Here is a 24,939-nt window from a genome sequence, read left to right on the forward strand (position 1 = left end):
CACACACACACACACACACACACACACACACACACACACACACACACACACACACACACACACACACACACACACACACACACACACACACACACACACACACACACACACACACACACACACACACACACACACACAGACAGGCAGTCATTCCACTGAGCAGAGAGAGAGAGAGACAGTCTTGAGTTTTCTATACAGGCAATGTCGTGGGCAGCTCACACGCTCCAAAAACGGGTCCTTCAGCTGTGGCGCATGTTTTGTATTTCCTCCTCGCAAAGCTGGCTGACAACTTTCAGAACACCGGTGTGTCACTGAGATGGTTTGTGTTTCTGTGTTGTTTAAAGCTTCTCTCTTCACTGTAATGAAACTACTTCACGCAGCGACAATGTCTCTCACGTAATACCAAGGTACACGTGTTGGCTTTAGCCGGTTGTTTTAGGCAGTTGCTAGCTCTTTGCTAACCTCCTTGATGTAAACAACATGAGAGTTTAAGCTAGCCTTAAGTGCCTTTATAGATATGAATTGCAGTCGTATCTTTTCTGTTTCCACCCTAACATTTTATGTTATGCTATATCTTCAGGATGGTAAATCATAGCAACTTGTGTGAGTATAGCAGCCCTGATAACGTCCAGTAAACAAGATGACTGTAGCCTGTACACAATATGAGCAAAGCAATAGTTCCAAACAATACCAATACAATAAGATCGTTATGTCAAATGCGTCTATTGTATATATTACTTTAACTCGCTAGTTAAACCCCTTATCATCAAGCAGAATAAGCTTCATCGGTTTGTATTCTGCAGTGCATTATCATACAGGTTAAGCTTGTGGATCTGTCATATCAAGTGTAATAGCCTTACTAACGTCAGTGGTATGTATATGCCAGTTACTGAAACAACATAAACTACCTGCTATTTAAATAAAGTTTGGTAGTCATAGATTAGCTAAATCAATTATTAAGCATTATGGTTAAGCAAATACATTTGTTTTAGCTATGCACTGACATTGAGTCACTGCTAATGAGGAAGGCTGGCACACATCCTGTGATTGTCAAGTGTCATTTTTAATTGGATCCAAAATATTACATAGCATTGTTTATGTTATATGGGGCACAGTGCAGCCTTACTTTACACTATATGAGTGCTTTTTAGTTGTGAAATGGATTGTGTAGCTCCTATATCCAGCTCACGCTATGCTCCATGAGGATGTACAAATGTTAAACTTTTTTTCTTCATTTAAATGGTATTATACATTATCCAAGACACACAAAATAAGGAAAACGAAGAGTTAAAGGAAAACGCCTATGCACCAACACATTAAAGTAGGGGTGGGGAGGGAATATTGTAGTTTATTTATTTGATGCATGTGTTTCCATTTAAAGTGTCGTATAAGCGACACATCATGCATCAGTACATGATATAATCAAAAACGTTAATAAACTTTTTTAATATTATTAGTTTTGTTTCTTACCCCTGATGGATTCTTATAAATTCATGATACTCAGCCCTGCAGCAATACTGATGCCCAGAGTGAATATTATAGATCCAATAGTGTGTTTTATTACAGAGGAAAGCAGACATCATAATGACCTTATTGTAACCCTGCTGTTCGCCCTGTATAACTACGACTAGTTAACCCTCTGTCAATCCTTTCACCGTCTATTACTTAGTGTTCATGCAGTCACTCATCACACCCTTGCAGATGACTGACAGGTGTAACACAGGGACCCGTGCATGTTGACAAAGTGTTGTTGTTTTGTGTGTCCTTTGTCCACTGTTGCATAATGCATCTACTTGTTTTCATATCTTTGCTGTATGGACAGCCCTATAGATCCAAAACCCTTCACACCCCTAACGTGTGGAGATGTGTGATGACACTCGAGCTGTCGACCCTCTTGTGTCTCTGTATCCTCCATGGAGGAAATGGGTGATAATGCAAACAGATAAGGCTCCTGGTACCTGTTGACCACCGTCAGGACCTCCTAAAACAGGACCCTCGGACACAGTGCTCCATCAGGGGCCTGCCTCAGTGACACCCACAAGGCATTGAGCTCTTATCTGCTATGGCCCCATTCACGTGAACAATGCCACCTCTTCCCACTCATTGGACCTGTGACTGACAGTGGGTGTTGGTGCACTTGTGTCTGACTTCAGCCTGTGTCTGACGCTGGGATGTTTATCCAGGCCAGATAACCCCACCAAGACACAATAAAGGGCGTGTGTCTTCCTCGCCACTTCCCACGTTGTTTGTCTAACTGGACTTTTAATAATGGACCTCGCTCTCCATTTGGCACGTTGGTTTCCTCCTCAGAAGGATCTGTATTTGCTGGGGGAGGGTGAGGGCAGAAAGGCTGACTAATGATCCTAGAGCCAGCTCACCCCCCAGCCGGTGAGGTGGAAGTGCCTCCTTGGCGAGACGGTGAAAAAGAGGGAAACGGCTGATGAGACTATAGCTTGTGTTTGAGCAGCAGAATGACGAATAGCTGAAGTATGATGTAGCAGCTATGAACGGATTTAGGGTTTTTATTTGAAGCTTGTTGGCTAAGATGTTACAGGAAAGATCCCTATTGGTTGAAATGTTACAAAGTTGTCTTGTCATTGGGAGGCCTATCTAGAAAGCAGCTTCTGAGCTATGTGTAATCTCCTTCAGTTTTCATCACGCAGCTCAGATCTCATTTTTGATGAGGCTGATATCGGCGGTGGATCTCGGGATCCCATGCCTCCATAATGGCTCCTGTGAAGCTGCGGCATTATAATGCTTCTCTAACAAACCTCCTGTGATCACTATGTCCATCCCTTATTTATGAATGGCAGAGTTTGACAAGGGGGCAGCTCAGGTGGGTAGCTGCTGATCACATGATACCAGCGCAAAAGAGCCCAGGGAGGAATGCGGACAGGACTCCCCCTTCACCTCCAGTCAAAAAAACTTTGATGCCCCATATCATAACGAATACCCTCTCTGTCCCCTCCCTCTTCAAACCCTCATATGTGCAGCAATGTTCAGGGAGGGCACAGATAGTGGCTGCGTTTGATCTGAAGGTCGCCAGCCCCTTGCTGGTGTTGAGAGACGCTTGGCGGACGAGGCTGGCTCTTATTTAATAACATGAAGGGGAAGCGGACCTTTCTCTCATAATTAGGCCTAATTACCCGCTAGGTGTGGACAGACGGCCCAAGAAGAGACAAACTGCCTCTATCCACGGACTTAGAGTCAGATTACTCCGGAGCTGTCTTATCTGTTACTGGGCCAGCAGGATTCTCCTCTCATGCCTCTTCCCACCATATCCAGCTTTATTAATCACTCACTCTCATTTATTTGGCCCTGTCCAAGACGCACGCTTTAGGCCTGGTTAGTTAATGAGATGGTATTGTGGACATGGTTAATAAGACAGTTGACTGACCTATTGGGTATCTATTGCTCATTTTATGGAAGTACAATTCTGCAAGTAGAGAAGTTTGGAGATCTAAAATTAAGTCAAATGTAATTGTAATTCAAAAATGGTATGCACTATTTAAATTACAGGAAGCACAGAATGCTAGTTGGTGGTTTTAAATACCATTTTTGATTAAGTATTGTGGAGCTGCACGGATGCCCAAGCCTACGAATCACATTCTACAGACTGAACAAAACGTATTTATGCCACCGAAATGACGCAATGATAATTTAAATATGTATTTTTTCAATGATATAGTGAATTATACATCAGGAAGGATCAGTCTTTCTTTGTGAATCATATCTCAATTGCAATATTGGTAAAAAAATAATCGCAATGAGTTCATAATATTGTAGCCCTTATCTTAATAGAACGGGTAACTATTCCTTTAGGATCTATACCACGAGGATCACAGATGCCCCAGCTACTAACTGACTGCCACTTCTCCAGAAAGGTATCTTTGCATTCGCTCCAGACTTCAAACCTACAAGCTTTTAAAGTGACAGGTTTGATTGTTTGCTCGACTGCTTCTCTCTGTTGGCGAGGAACAATTTGAGGATCCTCACAAATAGATTAGAGTGACATCCTGCCACCGTCTTGTTTGTTTACAGTATCTGTCTCCCCCTTCCTGAGCTGTGTGTTTGTATTTGGGTTTGTGGAGGACTCTCGCCCACAACAATGGGACTGTCGTGGGCAATTCAGACAGTGGAAATGCTGACGCTTGGAAAAGAGAAGAAACTGAGGAAGTAGTGGCAGGGGAAAGTGGGCATTACAGAGTAGAGCAGTCATGATGTGTTATTGTAGGCCGACCCGGAAATCAGCATCGAAAGGCCTCGAAATAAAAGCAATGGGATTTTTTGGGAATATTGTGGCAAACACACAGTTATGGTACTTGCATGTTTTTTTTTTTAGAAAGATAATGTCCATATATTAACCTCACTTTTATAATAGTTGACGTGTATATGCAATAACAAATAGCTAACGATGTAATAGATTACATCACAGTCACATGACTTCGCGTCACCGTCGATGAGCTAAGCGGCTAATGTTTAGAATAATTATGTTTAGTTCGCTTATTTAGTTATTTTATAGCTGCCTTTTTTAAGACACTTTAAAGCTTAAGGCGTTCACCAGTCGGGTATTCACTGATGCATTCTGTGTCGTAGAACAAAGCACAACATCTTGTTACATTGTATTAAGCCCAGGCCTTATTTCATGCATCTTGCCAAAAACCATTGATTTCAAGAAAGGAACCCAGACGCTAAAATGCAAACTACTTTCTGGGTTTACAACTCTTTCCGACACCACTTTACAACTTCAAAAAAATGTGGTTCCATAGTCCTCCACCATCTCCATCACTGTCCCTTATTGTTGTTTGTGATTGACAGTGAGCTATGATAGCCACTGGAAAGCCTTTCAGACACTTGTCTTTGGACAATGAAAACAGACGCTTTGGTCCGACCGTGACTCACAGCTCCTTTCAGGCCTGCTGCAGGAGGACAATAAGGGCCAGCTAATCCACCTGTTATCAGGGTGAGCCCCACCTGTCACACACTCACACAGGAGCAGGACTCTGGCGCAGGAATGTAGTCGTACCCATCTACACACAGCTTAACGGATAGACCCTCACAAAAAACCTTGTTGACGGTTATTGCCATTTTTTTCCATACCACGCCAAAACAAGTTTGTACAGTTGTCGGTTTCCTGCTGGTTTAGTTGTATGAGTGATACCTAATGGTCAATACCGATGCACATCATCTTTCACCCATTCAAGTATAACGTTGGTCATTTCACATACTTTGATTGACGGATCTTTTCTGTAGTAAGCATGGAAAACGTGAACTATTTTTGCAAGCATGCATTGTGATGGAATGACTGTGTCCTTGTGAGTCGGTCAGACTGCGCTGAGCGTCCTTAATTAGGCAGGCTGGTCAGGGGTCTCTTCTGTCTCTGCGCTTCACAAATTCTCATGGACAATTTAACCACTAACCTCCTGAAATGAGTTGCTCCTGAATGCCTCAGGCTCCAGTTTCGGCGACTACTGATTGCAGGGATCAAGGGTTATGATAAGTAAAAGTGGAGGAGGGGGTGACTGAGTGTCGGGTGTTGATGTTGTGCTCATTAACTCAGAAGGCCATTTTACAAATAGTGACTCAAATTGTGCTAGAATAGTTTTTGGAGAAATACACTTAGGGGCTTTATTGCTACGTTTAAACAAGAAGATGCAACTCTCATGTCTCTGTTCAATAGTTGGTAGACAGTTAGCTTAGCATAAAAACTGAAAACTGCTATTTCTTAGCGCAAAGTTGTGACTTCCTGGTGTCTCTAGTAGCCTATCAACATCACACCAAGGACATGAACCAGTTATAACAGTTACTCTTTGTTTCGTTTAAAAAATAAATAAAACAAGATAACTAATAGGGCTGCACGATATTGGAAAAAACTGCCATTACGATTTCCCCCCCACCCCCTGCGATATATATTGCGATATGAAAACATACAGGAATTGAAGAAAAGACCGTTTTTTTTCCCCGCAAACCATCCTTTCTTGAACTTTAATACAATTGGTATTTCTTTAACTATATTTAATCGGATGAAGGATTTTAGTCATGGACGGCTGGATCTTAAGTTATCAGAGCAACAAGCTGAGCTAGCTCGGTTAGCAGCGCCGAACTGCCCTGGAGAAACATATGAAACGGCTTTATTCAGTGTTTTTACCTTAAATCACCGGGTCCGTTTGCTTTGGAGACTTGATTGTGATTGGTGGATGTGCATGTCACTCACTCAAGTACCCCTGACATGAGAGCCGCGCAAGTTTTACTTTTGTAAGAAGCAGCAAAATAATTGTAACATGACTTGTTTGAGTTAATTTGCCTACTTAATATCGCAAGTCCTAAAAAAAAAAAAAAAAAAAAAAAATCTTTTGTGAATATCGTGCATGCGCATATCGCGATTATCGTCATGACACGATATATCCTGCAGCGCTAATACCTAATATGTTTGCAAGTGAGTATTAGAGGTACTCGACAGAAAAAGACTTGAAGCATAAAACTTTCTGTGTCTTTCTGAGATTAATCGTGGTTCTGAAGGGGAGCCAGTTAAGCGTCGATTGATGCATTTAGTAAACTGGCAGCGTATTTTTTTCATGAGATGAACAAACGCCAGAGGGTTCATAAATAACTTTTACTATTTGGATTGGTTGTTTGGGTTTGCCCAACGGCTAAATCCCCCTTCAACCCACTTGAGTTACTGGTAGGTGGAGTTATGGTCTTTATGCTAAGCTAAGCTAATCATGTCCTTAATCAAGCTTCGTATTAGGGCGTGTCATAGTCCTGATCTAACTCTTGAAAGGACTCTAAATAAGTATATATCCCTAAATACCAAAGCATTACTAAAGCCACCTTCTTGTGCGCCGCTTTATTTCTAAAACTTTTAAGAAGCGCGGTTCAGCTTATTTTGATATTTTTGGAAAAGTCATATTTAAGATTGATTCCTGGTGAGCCTGATAACCGGATATTCATATTATTGCAGTCTGGGGAGGAAGGAATGTACGAGGCATCTTCGAGGTTGGTAGCAAGTAAAACCGGCTGCTAGAATAGTTTTTTTTATTAGTTCGCAGTTATTCATAGGTATTTGAGTGCGTGGTTGTTTTCAAGTCATCGTCTGGCCATTGTTCCCTGTTAAAACTGAGAGATTGAGATGTCTCACTCTTACTTTTTCAACTCTTTTATGGTATAATAATAAAAACAACAGCAGTTTAGCGAATAGGCCATCTGAATCCAATCACTGACAGTCACTCACATGTGATGGTACTGTAATTTAATGTTGACTCATCATTTCCTTGCAGCATACCTGCGGTTGGATCGGTTTCCTCTGCAGCCCTGTCTACAAACGACATAAAAGCCAGAGCTGTTACTTTTGCCTCTGGGACAACGGCTGTTGATCGCAAGAGGAGTGAGACGCCCGAATCTCCGTGTGTTTACTGTAATCAAGCTGTCAGGGTTCTGTGATTTATGACATATTGAGTAAGAGAGGTGTTATCAGGTAGAGGAGGAGGAGGAGAGAGGGCCACAGGGTTTGTAGCTGCTAACAATAGAGCAGATACAGACGGAGCATTAAACACAACTGTCGGCTGTGTGAAAGGCTTCCAGGCAAAATCGGGTTTCCTTCTGACAATGTTTGCTCAGTGTTTGTGCAAAAAGCAAAACAAGATGTCTGGGTTTCTGATGATTTCAGGCCTGCGTTTGACTTTTACCTCATGTTCTGCATCCCTCTGAGACGATTCAGATAGTTTAATGGAACATTTAGCACTCCTACTGACGGTGTAGTGTTGAGATACTGAGAAGAGCTTACACTGCATTTAGTAACTGCACTTATTCAAGAAGGAACTCATCCATACTTGCCAACCTTTAGACCTCAGAAATCGGGAGCATTTCAAAATGCAAAATTGGGGGGGGGGGGGGGGGGTGCTAGTGGATCGCCGGAGCTGTTAGATTAACATTAACATGCTTATTGTAGTTGTAAGAGCACTGCCTTGCGGCCTGTAGCACCGTCCTTGATGGAGCATATGTGTGGGCTGGACCTGTATTTTACAGGAAAGGAGTGAGCAGAGAGTAGAGTAGTTGTCGATTCTTGTTCTGTTTTCTGTGAATATCTGCCTCACTGCGCGCGCTACTAAAGAGACGTGTTACCATGGAAACCAAACAATGGTGTAGCTGTATTAAAGTCCGAGTGGAAACAGTCGTGTGTAAATCTGATTTTGTCAGAAATGCGGGAGAAATATGACCCCGGGAGGAAACCGGGAGAGGGCAATGAAATCGGGAGTCTCCCGCGAAAATCGGGAGGGTTGACAAGTATGAACTCATCTCAGGTTAAACACCGGAACTAAGAACATCCATAACATTCACCTGTTTGCAACTTAAAAACTATGTATCACTTGACTCTTATGGCACTACTTCTATTCTATTTGATTCTATTTACTTGCACTTTTTTATCTGTGTTATTGTGTTGCGCTGTTGGAGGGGCCTGATACCTAAGGTTTTCATCGACATAACTAAACTGTAGCTATGCACGAATGACAATCTTGAATCTATCTGCTCTTTGTTCTTCTGTTGTCTGTTCCAGTGGGATTCCTGACACATGTTTGCAGCCTCCTTGCAGCCACACATTGATTTCAGGACCCAGGGATGTCTCGTCCCGCTCCGTCCCCCATCTTCACCCTGAGGGGGGCCGGCGCGCCCCTCAACACCCTCCACTTTAGCTGCCATGGAGGGGACACTCCCCTCTTATTTTCAGGGTAAGTCATTCATCTCAACCTAAATATTTGGCTCTTCATCTTCCTTAAGACTTGAAAATGGTATTGATTATTTAGGGTAATGAGCAGAGATGGCAAAAGTACACACATCCTTTACTCAAGTAGAAGTACAGATACTTGTGTTTAAAAATACTCTGGTGAAAGTAGAAGTACTGACTAAACTTCTTTACTCAAGTAAAAGTAAAGAGGCTTTGAAATGTACTTCAGTAAAAAGTACCCATAACTAGCAGCTGTTTTAAAGAGTACCTGACCTCCCTTTATATTAATAGAACAATAATGTCATTGTTAGCTAATGAATGTTTCCATGCTGAACAACGGCAACATGACAACGTTTTCATTGGTCCCTCTTCTTTAGAGAAGACCAGGAAATGATGGATACACGGATCGTGTTCAAATCAATAGGCACGCAATGACTCTAAATAATAATGATCACGCCACCAAACACACATTCAAACTAAAGGAACCAGCCTGTTTGGAAAATGAGAGAAGTAGAAAGTACAGGTATTTTTGTTCAACATGTAAGAAGTAGAAAGTACAGGTATTTGGGTTCAACATGTAAGAAGTAGAAAGTACAGGTATTTGAGTTCAACATGTAAGAAGTAGAAAGTACAGGTATTTGAGTTCAACATGTAAGAAGTAGAAAGTACAGGTATTTGAGTTCAAAATGTAAGAAGTAGAAAGTACAGGTATTTGGGTTCAAAATGTAAGAAGTAGAAAGTTCAGGTATTTGTGTTCAACATGTGAGAAGTAGAAAGTTCAGGTATTTGTGTTCAACATGTAAGAAGTAGAAAGTACAGGTATTTGTGTTCAACATGTAAGAAGTAGAAAGTACAGGTATTTGTGTTCAAAATGTAAGAAGTAGAAAGTACAGGTATTTGTGTTCAACATGTAAGAAGTAGAAAGTACAGGTATTAGTGTTCAACATGTAAGAAGTAGAAAGTACAGGTGTTTGGGTTCAACATGTAAGAAGTAAAAAGTACAGGTATTAGTGTTCAACATGTGAGAAGTAGAAAGTACAGGTATTTGTGTTCAACATGTAAGAAGTAGAAAGTACAGGTATTAGTGTTCAACATGTAAGAAGTAGAAAGTACAGGTATTTGTGTTCAACATGTAAGAAGTAGAAAGTACAGGTATTAGTGTTCAACATGTAAGAAGTAAAAAGTAAAGGTATTTGTGTTCAACATGTAAGAAGTAGAAAGTACAGGTATTTGTGTTCAACATGTAAGAAGTAGAAAGTTCAGGTATGTGAGTTCAACATGTAAGAAGTAGAAAGTACAGGTATTTGGGTTCAACATGTAAGAAGTAAAAAGTACAGGTATTAGTGTTCAACATGTGAGAAGTAGAAAGTACAGGTATTTGGGTTCAACATGTAAGAAGTAAAAAGTACAGGTATTAGTGTTCAACATGTGAGAAGTAGAAAGTACAGGTATTTGGGTTCAACATGTAAGAAGTAGAAAGTACAGGTATTTGTGTTCAAAATGTAAGAAGTAGAAAGTACAGGTATTTGTGTTCAACATGTAAGAAGTAGAAAGTACAGGTATTAGTGTTCAACATGTAAGAAGTAGAAAGTACAGGTATTTGGGTTCAACATGTAAGAAGTAGAAAGTACAGGTATTTGGGTTCAACATGTAAGAAGTAGAAAGTACAGGTATTTGTGTTCAACATGTAGGAAGTAGAAAGTACAGGTATTAGTGTTCAACATGTAAGAAGTAGAAAGTACAGGTATTTGTGTTCAACATGTAAGAAGTAGAAAGTACAGGTATTAGTGTTCAACATGTAAGAAGTAAAAAGTACAGGTATTTGTGTTCAAAATGTAAGAAGTCAAAGTCGTCAGAAAAATAAGTAGTGGAGTAAAGTACTGATACCAGAAACATGTATTTAAGTACAGTTAACAAAGTATTTGTAATCCACTACTTCCCACCTCTGGTAATAAGTAGATATTAGGCCAGCCAATCAGGGTTCATTTCGGTTTTTGATGTTGAGCAGCTTTTAAAGCACCACACACCAAAAGTTACAATGTTATTTCAGTATTTATTACTTTGGACTAGAGCAAATCTATTATGTTGTTTTCTCTCTAAATATTGTTGAGAGTAATTTTGAATTGTATATTCCTTTTTATATATTAGGGCTGTGACAAAATATCGTTACAAAATAGAAACATTGTATTAATAATTCATATTTAACTTTGATTACTGAGCACCTTTTTAATTGTGAAATAAATGTGACTTATTTTGTATTGGGCATAGATGATAGGTTGAACAAGATTAACATAAACATTTAAGAAGCACTTATATGATTGTATTAACATATCGATATTACATTTTAGTATTTTATACAATTATAATAATATTGCGACAACTCTAATATATCCAATAAAAAGCCATCTGTTGGATTTTTGCAGGTCAGGTAAGGGTGCCATCCACATGTGGAACCTGAACACCAGGAGGGCCGAGACAGTTGTAGAAGGGCATTCTGGGAACTCAGTCGTGTGGGTCAACACACTGCGGGGGACAGACACTCTCATCAGGTGAGGACGACTTCTGATAACATGTCCGTCCCTCTCTTACTGTTTCTACGAGCATTTTGGAATATACCTTTTTATTGGTAACTTCAGATTTCATTATTTTTAACTATACTCACAACTTCTGCTCATGCTTTTTGAAACATGCGTTGAACTGCAGCACGTGTCTTTTCTTTTGGCCTCTCTGTTGTGGAGCAGTCAGGGACGGGACATGCGAGTGTGTCTGTGGGATCTGAGTGAGGGTCGCAGGGCGGTGCTGGACTCGCTGTGGACCGGCAGCGTTGGGTTCTGTCAGTGCTCGCTGCTGGAGATGAGTACTGGGACACATCTGCTGGCCTTCGCTGGACAACAGACTGAAGAGGTTAGACATCAGCAATGAAACTCTAAATTGTCTTTGGGTGTGGATAAGATAAAATAAGATGGATGGAATTACTGAATTACCCCGTGGGGAAATGCAGTAATTAAACAGCAACAAGGTAAGGATGAAAAACAGGATAGCACAGATTAGAGATTAATACAATTAAAGATAGAATCAAAGATGAAAATACAATTATATACAGTTAAGTAGCTTTAAAATAAGAAATGAATTAAAAGGAACATATATACATATTTTTGTCTTATATACATATTAGATATATGTACATGTATGTGTGAAAACAGTGTTTATTTTATGTCCACTACTTGTGTCACATTGTTGACCCCTTGTTGTGCAGCCTGGCGGATGTGATTGGTCGAGGTATAGTATATTTGTTTAGCTTATTTTTTAAATAGCAACCAATCTGCCAGTTCATGCTGGGATGTACTCCCATTAAAAAAAAAAAAAAAAAGGATGCAGGGAATGTCACATTTTAACCTAAACATTTGCCAAAGCTGTACATTTTCACAGTTTGTATTGGAAGTTTACTCTTAATCATTTTAAAATATATTGCAGTGTGTGAAGAAGCACACGTCCGATCGTCCGGGACAAGTTATTTACAATATCGGACAAGTACATCTTTCCATTGACGTGTCCGACGGACAAGTGACGTTTCTCGCCCACATTTATTGACAAATGATTCATAAATTCAGCTTGAGGCAGAACTCATTCGCAAATGGTCCGTGTCCGCCATTGTTGTTTGCGACCGCTTTACGTTTCCTTCTTTGTCATGTGTGAATGCAGTCAAATCTTACAGCTCACTTATGTTAGCGGTGTCGTAAAACCGTGGGGAAATGTAAAGTACGATGCCGAAGAAGAATATTCCAGTGGCCCCAAGAGGAAGATTCTTGCATAGCATGTTTCTTGCCAAATATGAACAAATAAACAATAAAATCTTACCTTAGTTACAGTAACCCAGATTCTTGTATGCTTTATGTTGATATTTAATAATATTTAAAATAGGTGCAGCATGCACAAAGTATAGCTATGGACAAGTGAAACATTTATTCGGACAAGTAAATTGCCAAACTCACTTGTCCATGGACAAGTACTCTCTAAACACGTTTTCTTACACTGTATTGTCAAAGAATATTCATGCTTATTTGAAAACCCATATTTGAAGGTCCTTGAAATCCTTAGCAAAGATTTTTGAAATGGGAATTAATAGACATGGGTCATTGGAAGTGCTTGAGGTTATATATTTTGTGCAGTAATAGTTACTAAAGTTATTCTAATATTTGTTGGTTTATATTTGTAAATATTCCTTATAAAGTCCTTGATTTGATGTTTTTGATAACTTCATTTAAAATATTTATCACATACCTACGTCCCTGTCAGTATAAAAAATATACAGTTGGTAATGTGTATACATAAATGTCTATGCTTTTTAGGGTAGATTATGTTTACATATTTAAGTAGGGTTTTCAAAGATAGTGGAAATGAACCAGAGACTCTTTGGATCAAAGTTTTATGTTCAGTTTATTGGCAGACGGGAGTCGGGATGGTTCATTGGTTGAACGGTTTGACGAGCATAACAAATGCCAACTTGTATGAACCAGGCCAGACTTGCTGCTGCTAGTTTGACTTCCTTTACGAAAACATATTTGTGGCTTTTAGTACTGTTAGATTTAATGGAACATTTAAGTATTACCGCAAAAGTCATCCAACCCCTGTAGTTGTTGAAAAGCGTTCTGATCCATAAAAATGAAATAAACATTAATGTCGTCTTTTTTGAGAACCGTCACTGAATGAGTCAGTGTGAAATGTTAGCGTGCGGTTCGCATAATGCCATAATGTCATGAGTCACAGGGAACTGTTGAAAGGTAAAAACATAATACCAACCACCAGCTTAATGTCACTAAATATTGGCTGCCGGTAGTACGCCATGCCTTTCTATTAATGTGATTTGTCTAAAACAAAAAATAGGTGTCTAAGGGCCTAAAAGAAAGTGCCTTTTCAAGAGGTCACTGCTACTTTGGCTAATGCAAAAGTCAAAGTATCTGTTTTAATCTTAGACTGTGGGATTAAAAAGAGAATTTCCCAGGCCGGAAGAGATCATGCACTAGAAGCTAATCACAGTTCTGACCGCACAGTGTGTCTCGTACTTAATGCTCAACACCCGCCAGCCTGGAGGGCTTTGTGTGGAGTGAGGCGGGATGAGGAGAGGGCAGCCAGCGATTCTGCCATCTTTTATTGCCTCCAGATTCATGTTACTTGCTCCGCGGCAGAGGAGCCACACTTGAAAGGGACAGAGCGGTCACCTGATCCCGCCAAACGTGCCTCTGCTAACCCCAGTCCAGCAGAGCAGGCATCAGGGCGCCTGTGACTCGCAGCACCTCAATAATGCCATTGTCCCAACAGACACAGACAGACAGAAACACACCCATACAAGTTAGACTAAAACAGACCGCAGCCAATATTGTCATTCGGTCTCCACACCCCATTCCACAGACTGACCACGACAGATGCTTATCATGTAACGGCAAATAAATCACCCACATGAACAAATTCCACCGAGAAACAATACAAGTGGCTCAAAACATGCACACTGGTTTGATTTAGTGCTACATGCAGGTAGGTCAATATTTAGGAATGCATCCAAGAAGACAGATAAGAGTTTCCTATTTCAGGCGGTTTCACTGTTTACCACTCACACTGAGATCCCTGCCAGCAGACACATTAATTAATAGTGTGGGTGCTTTGTTTACAGGCAGTGGGACGCCACACAAGAACTGCGATCACCTGAGGCAAAGAGACGTCCTTAAAGGCTCTCTTTGTCAGGCGTGCAGAGGTAAACACACGGGACAGATGGGGCCGAGCGCTAAAATACAGATCGCTGCCTTAAAGGGCTGTTTAATCTGAGGCCTAATGAGGATGAATATGCGGATCATCAGCAAGTGGAAGGAAAGAGTTTTGGTAGTGATGTGGGTACACACTCACAGAGACACACACTCTATCACTGGCTTCATTACGGCCGTGCGTTTCATCAGAATCAGTGCCAATGTGTGCAGGAAAACACCGTTCATGTCGCGAGGTCGGGCTTTAGCAGGATTTATTATAGACAGTGGGGGGGGGGGGGGGGGGCTCCGCTCTGATGGATGGGACCGGACCGCTGGGTGCAGGCGCTCTGATCTGCGGAAGTCTTGAACCACAATGACTGGCTGCTTTTTTATTTGAACTCGGAAGACAAACAAATCATGACTTGGCGGACAGCTCGTAGGGAAATGTACTTACAACCAAAGTTTCTGTGTGTAACTGTAACAACGTCTCAGAAATGTAAACGGACTAAAAGTAATAAGAAAGGGATACATTAGAACAAAAGGCATCAGGACGAGCTGGATTATTTCCAAGTGCTTGGGAAAGGACTGATCACAGTTGGCTTTAGCCGAAAAATGAAACCATGACTAGAGAATATGAGCATGATACAAGTGTCAAGTTGATGCTGTGCCGTTTAACATGTTGATTGGCTAAGGAGGTCTAGTTAGCTCACTTGTTTTGAACTCCACACCACCATATTTTTTTTATCGTTTTCAAAGTTGTTGTCTTGAGCCCTGGTGACGTCGCTTAAAGCAATTTATCAGAAGCCACAAAAAGCTTCATTTTTTTCTCACGTGCAGTTAAATCAGACTTTAAAAGAGATGGCTTAACATGGTACCTGATTAGGATGGTGGTGGGTGCACAACTCAAGGCTTTTATTTATTACACTGTTCAAACTGGTAATATCCTAATAAAGTGTACTCATATTTCTTAAAGGTCCCATGACATGGCCATTTCCACTGATCATATTTCCATTGTTGAGGTCTACTAGAAAATATTTATATTGTGCAATTTTCCAAACTCACATTGGTTTCTCATACAGCATCTCTGTATAGTATGTGTATTCACTCTCTGTCCTAAATACGGCTTGCTGGAGCTCCTGCCCCCCCCCCCCCTCCCTACGAGCTCACTGGTCTCTGATTGATCATCTCGCCCACTCTGTTCTGATTAGTCCACCACCGTTACAGCGGAACATCAGTGATTATGTGTTACAATGGCGTTTGTTAGCAACCAGGAAATGACACCAGTAAGGACAAACAGATGAGAATGCTGCGTGGGGTCTGGGGGCCGTGTTGGCGGGACGTTGCGCGGCTCGCTGCTGTGAGGAGCGGACAGTGTGAGCTGGGTTACTGGTGTGGTTTACTGGTTGCTGCGTGGGGTCGGCGAGACAGCGAGACATCGCGAATGGACGCGGGAAGGGGGGGTGCTGAGGGGGCTGCAGCACCCCCATCTGCGAGGCTCCACTAGTGTCAAAACTAGTCTATATTGTTTCATATATATACATAGTATTTTTGTACTGTCTCTAAACCGTCTAAAATATTTAGATGTATATATTTTAGCTTTTTTTACATTTATCTACTTATTTATTACTTATACATTACACTGTATTTCACAGCTTCTCTGCACTTCTGGTATTATGCTAACTGCATTTTGTTTACCCAGTACTTGTACTCTGTGCAATGCCAATACAAAAAGTTGAATCTAATCTTACATCGTTGGCGTTAATTCTCTAATGTTAACGTGCTACCATGCTAAACTCAGATGGAAACATTGTGAAAGTTTTACCTGCTTATCATCACCTTTTTGGCATTGCCAATGTGATCATGTTACAGTGTTTCCCCTCGGATGGAGTCATAGCGGCTGTGCCAAGGCATGTGGGCCCAGCATAATGTGAGAGCGGAGCGCATGGAATTTTTTAGTGTGTGCACGTGCGAAGTGCGCCCCGACAATTTGTTTCTATGTGTCAGCACACGAAAGGCTCTTGAGGTCTGGTACCAGGGCCGGTTCTAGAGAATTTGCTGCCCTAGGCGAGATTTTAGGCGACATTTTATGTGTAAAGAATAAATGAAAAATCTCCACAAAAGACAAATACACTGCAAAAAACAGAAACTTATTGACATAGGTAATAGACGTCAAAATGGCTTCAAATGTATTCAGTATTGTATGAACATGTTTGAATTGGGGGGTGGACGTCACATCCTCTATGGGGGGTCCGGGGGTATGCCCCCCCCGCGAAGATTTTTTTTTAACATTTTACAGTAAAATGCTTCAATCTGGTGCACTTTGAGCACACAATTACTAGAGACCTGATCTAGGGGGCACAACTCTAAAACACCCATATGAAAAAGATCGGTTTACATTTTAATAATCAAATAAGTATGTGAACATAACCAATAACCTCATAGCCAATAACAAATTAATGTAGCTTATTTTATTTTTATTGTTGATTCATATCTTATTTTACCTAGTTGACATTTATTTATTTATGCATATTTTTGTATCTCTCCAACTTTAAACAATATTTTTGTTTGACTGTTCTATAGCATACATTGGAATGATTTCAAACCTGTTTTTATTTATCCTAATAATTATAAAGGAGTGCCTTGGAAATATGTGTTTACATAATTTGTGGTCAAAACGTTTGAGACCCACTGAGATAACTTAGACTAATGTTAACTATCTAAATACTCAGAGAGTCCTTAACCTCACTGAGCCTCTCAGTCTGAAAGGAGCTCTCCTCCACCCTGGTTGTAGAAACATCTACTTCTTATATCCGTTAGCGCAGCTAGCACCAGATTCTAATAACAACAGCGCCGGTACCGGTGCGCCCTCTCCCTTGTTTGCTCTCTCGCTACCACGCTCGCACTTTGGCTGTGAGCTGCGGGCGCCTGATAAGCCAACATCCCCCACTTTCATCACTTACAGCGCCCACCGTAAAGGGCAAATTAGACGTGTAACCGGGGTGAAAAGGGTGTTACATGGATTTAATTATGAATGTTGTTACATCAAGGCCGAACATTTGGATGAGCGCCAACGGTCCAAAATGTTTTTTCCCTCCGAGAGCTACCAGCGCAGTGCCCCCCAGATCTGGCGCCCTAGACGACCGCCTGTGTCGCCTATGCCAGTAACACAAATACTACAAATCAACATAACAAAAAAAAAATCTAAAATGAAAAAGGGTCGCCACTTATTATTATTTTAAGAAAAGAAAAAAAAAGTAAAGAAAAAAATATATATATATATATTTCTTTTTTGGTTACCTTACTGGCGCCCCCTGGCAGCGGCGCACATATTTCAGCAGCGGCGCTGCGTCGCCACTATTTGTATATAGGGGAAACACTGTGTTAGCATGCTGATATTAGATGGTAGCTCAAGGCTCCACTGTTCTCGCATTGATGTGGAATATGGAAGAGGACAGGTAAGCAATCCCGGGTGCATTTCTAACTTAAACTTTTGCCATTTGTCTCTGCAGATCAAGATTGTTGAGCTACCCAGTAAGACCCCGGTCTGCACCCTGGTACCGGACGCTAAGCTGGGGATGGTCATGTGTATCAAACTGTGGCAGGTAAGCATTGACAGTCCTCATAAGTGTCCTTTTCACGGAAATGGTTGCTGTTTTCTTTAAAGGTCACCTATTATGCAGAATCCGCTTCTTCATGTCTCTTCCACATCAACATGTGTCCCCTCTTCTTCATGTCTCTTCCACATCTACATGTGTCCCCTCTGTGGAAAGAGACTCTGAAAGTTTCAGGAAAAAAGATTCTCTCTCTTTTTGTTCTGATTCATTTCTATAAAAACCTGTCTGAAAATGAGCTGATCAGATTTTGGCCACTTTATGATGTCATAATGATGTGTTGTCTTGTGTTACCATTAGCCAATCAGCAACCAAGGTAACCCCCCCCCCCCCTTATCACCACCTGAATCTCCTCCTAGAGCACCATTGAGTTCTTTGTAACCAAATCTCTCTCAGAGGGGCGTGGGGAGGGGCTCCTTATTTTCTTCTAAAGTAACAGACAGAGAATCAGCACTTTGGAAACAGGGCTGAAACAGAGGGGATTATGGGTAATGCTGCAATGATCTGTTTGGTGTTTCAGCCAATCAGAGACAGGTTCTGTATATATCTGAGACCTATAATATATTGATGAAAAACAGTATAATAGTGGACCTTTAGCTTAAACCCAAAATAGTCATAACTACCTGAAGTGCATCAAGTTCACGTTGGCAGCCATTATAACAAAAAGTAAATTCTGTAGTCTTCTTAACAACGAGGGAACCACTTTTTTCTTTACTACCTGCTTTCCTCTGATTGGCCAGCAGCCCATAACAATAATATAAAAAGTCAACAAAAATGCACATGGGAGACGTGGCACATGATTTACAGCCCAACAACTCGTCCCGGGCCATTTTTCCAAGCGTTTCTTCTCAGCTGGCAGCGAGTCCCAACACTGTAATTAGAGCGTTTGGAAGGGCCGCGGGTTCACAGCCATATATCAGCCTGCAGCTGTACATCCAATCTGATCCCAGCTTAAAAACGCTGCTTTCTGTTTTGCAAATGCTGTCAAAGTTTTATTTTCCAGCCATTAAGGACACCCTGTGATTATTTTCATGGTTAATCATTAACTCTTTGGGTTTGGGACTTTGGGAAACAGTGTGGGTTTTCAGACTTGCATCAGACTGTGGATGGTTTGAATACATGTTATGGGCTTTACAGTTTACAGACAACATCAAACACCAAAACACAGCTTGAATGAGTGAGGTGTGCCGCTTCTCCTATTCAATTTGGTATTCCTAGTAAACAAATTAATGATTTGAGTGAACTAGAAAAGCCGTAAAGGTGACATCGTGTTGGTGAAATAATTACAGAGCCTCACAGTGCAAGCTTTTTCTTTCCTCCTTTGATTTCACTGTTACACCCCACCTTTCATCATCTGATTTATGAACAAATGCTGGTTCAGCGTTGAGTGCCAGCAAACATTATGATCAATTATATCATTATGAATGATATAATATCATTGTAATACAGCACAGGCAGCTGTCTGACTTCAAAGCTGAAGGGCCCAGGTGATTTTAAATCGTCTCAGGCTTATTCCTTTAAAGGCAGCGGCGCTCATCTGTTACTCTGACCGAGACTCTGGGGAGGCAGATGGACGAGAATGAAAACCCAGTGTGTGTGTGTGTGTGTGTGTGTGTGTGTGTGTGTGTGTGTGTGTGTGTGTGTGTGTGTGTGTGTGTGTGTGTGTGTGTGTGTGTGTGTGTGTGTGTGTGTGTGTGTGTGTGTGTGTGTGTGTGTGTGTGTGTGTGTGTGTGTGTGTGTGTGTGTGTGTGTGTGTGTGTGTGTGTGTGTGTGTGTGTGTGTGTGTGTGTGTGTGTGTGTGTGTGATCTGCTTTCTAGGGCTGCACAAATATCTAATATAAAAATAAATACTCGCTAGATATTAGTAAAGTTAATGTTATTTTATTTCTCATGCTGTGTATCAATTTGAATCCTTCTATTATATATTTTTTTATTGAGTCAGGCACAATGAGTTACGTTTCTACGGTATATATTTTTCCCTTTCTCCCCCCCCTCCCGGTCCTACATAGTAAAGTAAATAAATAAATATATAGGTAAAAACAAAGTAATGTACTTTTTTAAAATAAAGAATAATAACAATAATGCATATACCTATATATACTCACATATATATATATATATACACACACACACATATACACATTTACATATGTACATACACCCATACCCACCAATTACATACACATATACATACGTACATGCATAATAAAACAAATTATAATATTTTTTAAAGACATACATTCATAGTCACCCCTTCCTTCTTAACTTAGTGTCTGTAGTTCAGCTGTGTAGGCTATCGCTGAGCCCCAGACAGATTCAAATATTTCTGCTCTTACAATTGCTGTTTTGATATATATATGCGTTCAAATGCAAGTATATCAAAATGCACAACCCATACCCGGTTGTTCGCTTATAACAGGATAAAAGTAATATTTTAAACACAAGTTAAACATGTAGGTATTTTTTCACTTAATACCATACTGTTGTCAAAAAGAAGCCACCTTTTAATAATAATAATAATAATCTTTATTTGTAGAGCACCTTTCATACAACATGTGCAGTCCAAAGTGCTTCACACAGACATTTCACAGACAATTCATATCACAGAGAATACAGATACCAGTAAAAGACATAAAAACAAACAAAAAATAGCATAGAGTAGACATGTAAAAAAATACATTTCGATACACTTAATGTCATTGGTTAATTGAGCAATCTTTAATCATTTTGATACGCAAATGACAAGCTAGGTAGCTAACAGCTGCAATCGTCAATTCCTGTGGGAGCAGCCGTGTGCGATTTTGAGAAATGTGTTCACAGTGTACGATAAAGAGTAGTAGGGGAAGTAACCAAATTGACACACGGCATTATTTTTTATTTGGAGGTTCGTGAAGCTAATTAGCACAAATGTAGCACACCTCAAATAGTAAGCTTTGCTTTGTTGATTTATAGATGGATAAATAGATATATACTTTATTGATTCCCCAATCTGGGAAATTATTTCTTTACATTAAACACATTCAAATAGAAATACTTCAGTGGAATAAAGAATTAACAATTAAAGTAATATGTATTGTTGGATACAACGTTTTTAGAACAATTGTATTTATATTTTGCTTTCAGGAGTCTTATTTTTGATTGAACTTATCTAGATTTGGACATTAGTGGGGAATGTAGCACAACATGGAAGTGAAAGCAGTGCTCTGTTTATTTAAAAGTTAAACCCTAAACTTAATAAATAAATATATATCTTATCAAATAATCGTTATTATAATTTTGCCATTATGGTGCAGCCCCTTTTCTTCTTCTACACACACACACACACACACACACACACACACACACACACACACACACACACACACACACACACACACACACACACACACACACACACACACACACACACACACACACACACACACACACACACACACACACACACACACACACACACACACACACACACACACACACACACACACACACACACGTTGTGGTCCGTCACTCATAAGAAAAAAAGTAGCAGACCGTGTCTTTCACTTGAATAGCTCGTATGCTACCCACTGTTCCCCTGACCTCACACAGCAGGAGGCAACAGCCCACACCGTCCTCACTCTCTCTCCACGCTGTCTCTCTCACACACACACACACACACACACACACACACACACACTGTGAAGAAGCCACAGAAAACCCCCCCCCCCCCCCCCCCCCTCTCTATTTTTATCCTCTCACCATCCTTTCCTCATTTTATTTCTCCCCAAGAAGAGAAGCGATTATCCTCCATTATTTCAAAGACAGACTCACCAACAGATTTATGGTCGGCCTGTAAGCTCTTTCTGCCGGAGTTTATGGAAAAAGATTGAATGCAGTGTTAAACTTCACTTTCTCCTCACTTCAGCAAAATCCCACCCAGCCCTCGGCTCATATTCTGGGCTTCATCTAGAAAGTGACACAGCTTATTGTGCTCTTTCTCTGAATCTGATTGGCTGTGACCAATAGGGAGAAAGCTCCACATGTGGGTCTGCCGTGCGCGAGGCTTCGGCCAGAGGGACAGTATTGATGTATGAAGTGCAAGGCTTTTAATGTGAACAGAGGCTGCTGGCGGGGGAAAGGAAATGTTCCTATACAGATATCCATCACTCTCAGCTCATCACCTTGCTTCCTCGTGGCCATGACATCATGGTGGAGCGGGACAAAATGCGGAGGGAACGATTGGTTCCTGATGTTGCCGCGGTGCAGCCTCGGGCCTGTGGCGGACACAGAAAACACACTGCTGCTCTCTGGGTTGTTCACAGAAGGAAGTGTATGCAGAATATACAAGAAAATCCCCCCGATATGTCTCTCTAATTACACTTAGATTGTATTTATTTATCATTTTTTACTTATTAGTTTATCAGACATGGACAGCGCTATTGATCAACAGGGAAAGAACTGTAAATAACCCAGATTTAGATTAATAGCTTCATATTGAGCTTTTGTTCCTGGACGGATGTTTAAAAGGCAACCTGGACATGGAATAAAACACAATATTCTTTCAAAAGGATTATATACAATATGATAAATAAAGCACAACAATCATCTATTAATAATCAGGGGGTCCGCGGGGTCTTAAAAAGTATTAAAAGTTGATAAATCAATTTAGCGAAAATTAAGACTATTAAAAAACATTAAACAGCATTTTCAAAGGTATGACATGTTGTAGCTTGTTTTCAATAAGTATATGAATTGTCCAAAGAGGTTGTATTCTACAGTCTGCCTGAATGTAATCATTGCGTAGGTGTGTAGTGTGATTCTGTGGAGTTTATTTATGGCATCCCGTTGGATTTGACGTCATCTGAACAGGACATCTCACGCTCACTGCTTGATAGCACACGAAGGTCCGTTTACGCCGGTTGTTAAACAACATCGTTATGGGGAAATGCAAGTCTGCGTCCAAATGGTTGGAAGATAAGGAGGAAGGGCAATCAATACTGTATATAGTCAATGTGAGGTGAAGTGTGTCGCCAAGGTAACCGGTTAGAACTCAAATTGGCGATGAGGTCTTAAAATGTATGGAAAGGGTCTTAAAAAAGGTCTTGAAAGGAATTCAATCTGACTTCAGGATTCCTGCATATACCCTGCTAATGAATAACGCCACAGTACAACACATGGCTGGTACTTTGAAGATTTGACCAGCATGTATGCAAACATGTTTTGGCCACATTTGAAAGGCTCTAAATGAGCACATGGCTGCGTTAAGAATGTTAAAGCAAACATTTAGATTATTATATAAAGAAAAGACATACATAAGTGACAGGATTCAGTGAATACATAAATGATCCTTTTACAACTTTGAGAAGCTACAGCTTTTCCCCTCGCTCTTACAGCAATTGTCCCCGATGTTCCTTTACAAAATCTGACCACAGGAATTAAATATATTATCTTTCGCAACAAAGAAAGTCTATCTGTTGGGACAAAACTTTATTTGACAAGTTTCAATGGTCTTATTTCACAATAAATGGAAAATCCCAGACTTCTGGACCGTGGAAATACGAGACATTTTGATGGTCATTTTTCACTGAGATTTCAAAACAAACTAAAAGATGAATTCGAGAAATCATCGACAAAATAACCAATAATGAAAAAACGTTTTAGCGTCACTAGCAGGTAAACAATGGGGTTTATTTCTGCATTGGCCTTAAAATAGTTTTTGTAAAATCTGCGGAACTTAAACGAATGTATTTGTAATGTTGTCTATTTGTAAGAGCTTGTTTTGTAGTCCCTCCAGGTCACATCTTAATATCTTGTGTTGCCTCAGCAGCAGTGGGACTTTAAACCTTTCCTTAAAAAGTGATTGTTTTACAAGAAGAGAGCTAAGGAAGAAGATTAACACACAACCAAAATGCGCCATCATTCCTGGAGTCACGACTCTTTAAGTCCACGGTGGTCTGAACCGACACCTGTGCGACCACCAGAACAGACGCAAATGGACAAACAGGCATAAAATGTTTGCATTGTTGTCTTTGAGTTGGAGGTGCTTTTCTGTTTGTTTTGGTCGCGGTTTGTTTGCCTGTTTGTCGGCGGGATGACAGATCACTTACTTGCTGATTTCTTTATTAAGCTTGCAACGGTTTACCACCATGAGGCACGGGGCTTATAAAAAGATTATCTTTCACTTAATTCGTTTGCTTCAATATTTTTTTTAAAACAAGAATTATTTTACAGGAAAAATGAACAGAACGGCCTGTAATCGATAGAAACATATTTTAACACGGAGACAAATAGAAAACACTCCAATGGGATCCATAAGTACAGCTGTGAAGAAATGGCAACAAATCTTAAACACCTGAACTTTTGAAAGAGCATCCATAACATCTGTTTGCCACTTATATATATCAAATGACTTGTATATAGACTCTTCTGCACTATTTATATTATCTTTACTTGCACTATTATGTGTTTTATTGTGTTGCACTGATGACCTAAGAATGTCATTATCATAACTACACTGTAGCTAAGCACACATGAGAATAAAAGCCTTGAATCTTGAATCCCATGACTTTGAACAAGTTGAAGCCCGACTAGTTGCCATTCTGGAGACAACCCAGTGTCTCTTTCCCTCCCCTTCCACCGGCTTCCAGCCTCGATTTTACAAGACAAATGAACAGAACGGCATGGCCTGTAATCGATAGAAACAGAGAGAAGTAGAAAACACTCCGACGGGATCCATAAGTACAGCTGTGAAGAAATGGCAACGAATCCCATGACAAGTTGAAGCCTGACTAGTTGCCATTCTGGAGACCATTTTACTGACTGTCCTTTTTTTATTTTATTCAATATGCTCCTTGGATAACTTTTTATTTGATTAGTTTGATTATTTTCT

The 24,939-nt window shown here is 40.4% G+C and overlaps 1 protein-coding gene across 3 annotated transcripts in view; it reads left to right on the plus strand.

Moving 5' to 3' along the window:
• The first annotated feature begins 210 nt into the window (after window positions 1–210).
• Window positions 211–24,939, plus strand: part of gnb1l (guanine nucleotide binding protein (G protein), beta polypeptide 1-like) — a 37,833-nt gene continuing 13,104 nt past the window's right edge. Inside the window, exons 1-5 of one of the 3 annotated variants that reach the window (XM_079690787.1) lie at window positions 211–319; window positions 8,555–8,726; window positions 11,146–11,271; window positions 11,464–11,626; window positions 17,970–18,062. In XM_079690787.1, the coding sequence (XP_079546913.1) occupies window positions 8,617–8,726; window positions 11,146–11,271; window positions 11,464–11,626; window positions 17,970–18,062 (492 nt within the window). In that variant the 5' untranslated portion in view covers window positions 211–319; window positions 8,555–8,616. Of the gene's footprint in view, window positions 320–7,362; window positions 7,385–8,554; window positions 8,727–11,145; window positions 11,272–11,463; window positions 11,627–17,969; window positions 18,063–24,939 lie in introns of those variants that run through there. The other 2 variants (XM_079690788.1, XM_079690789.1) reach the window with 2 other exon arrangements.

The sequence above is a fragment of the Notothenia rossii genome, assembly GCF_949606895.1.
Source record: "Notothenia rossii genome assembly, chromosome: 6".
NCBI classification, from domain to species: domain Eukaryota; kingdom Metazoa; phylum Chordata; class Actinopteri; order Perciformes; family Nototheniidae; genus Notothenia; species Notothenia rossii.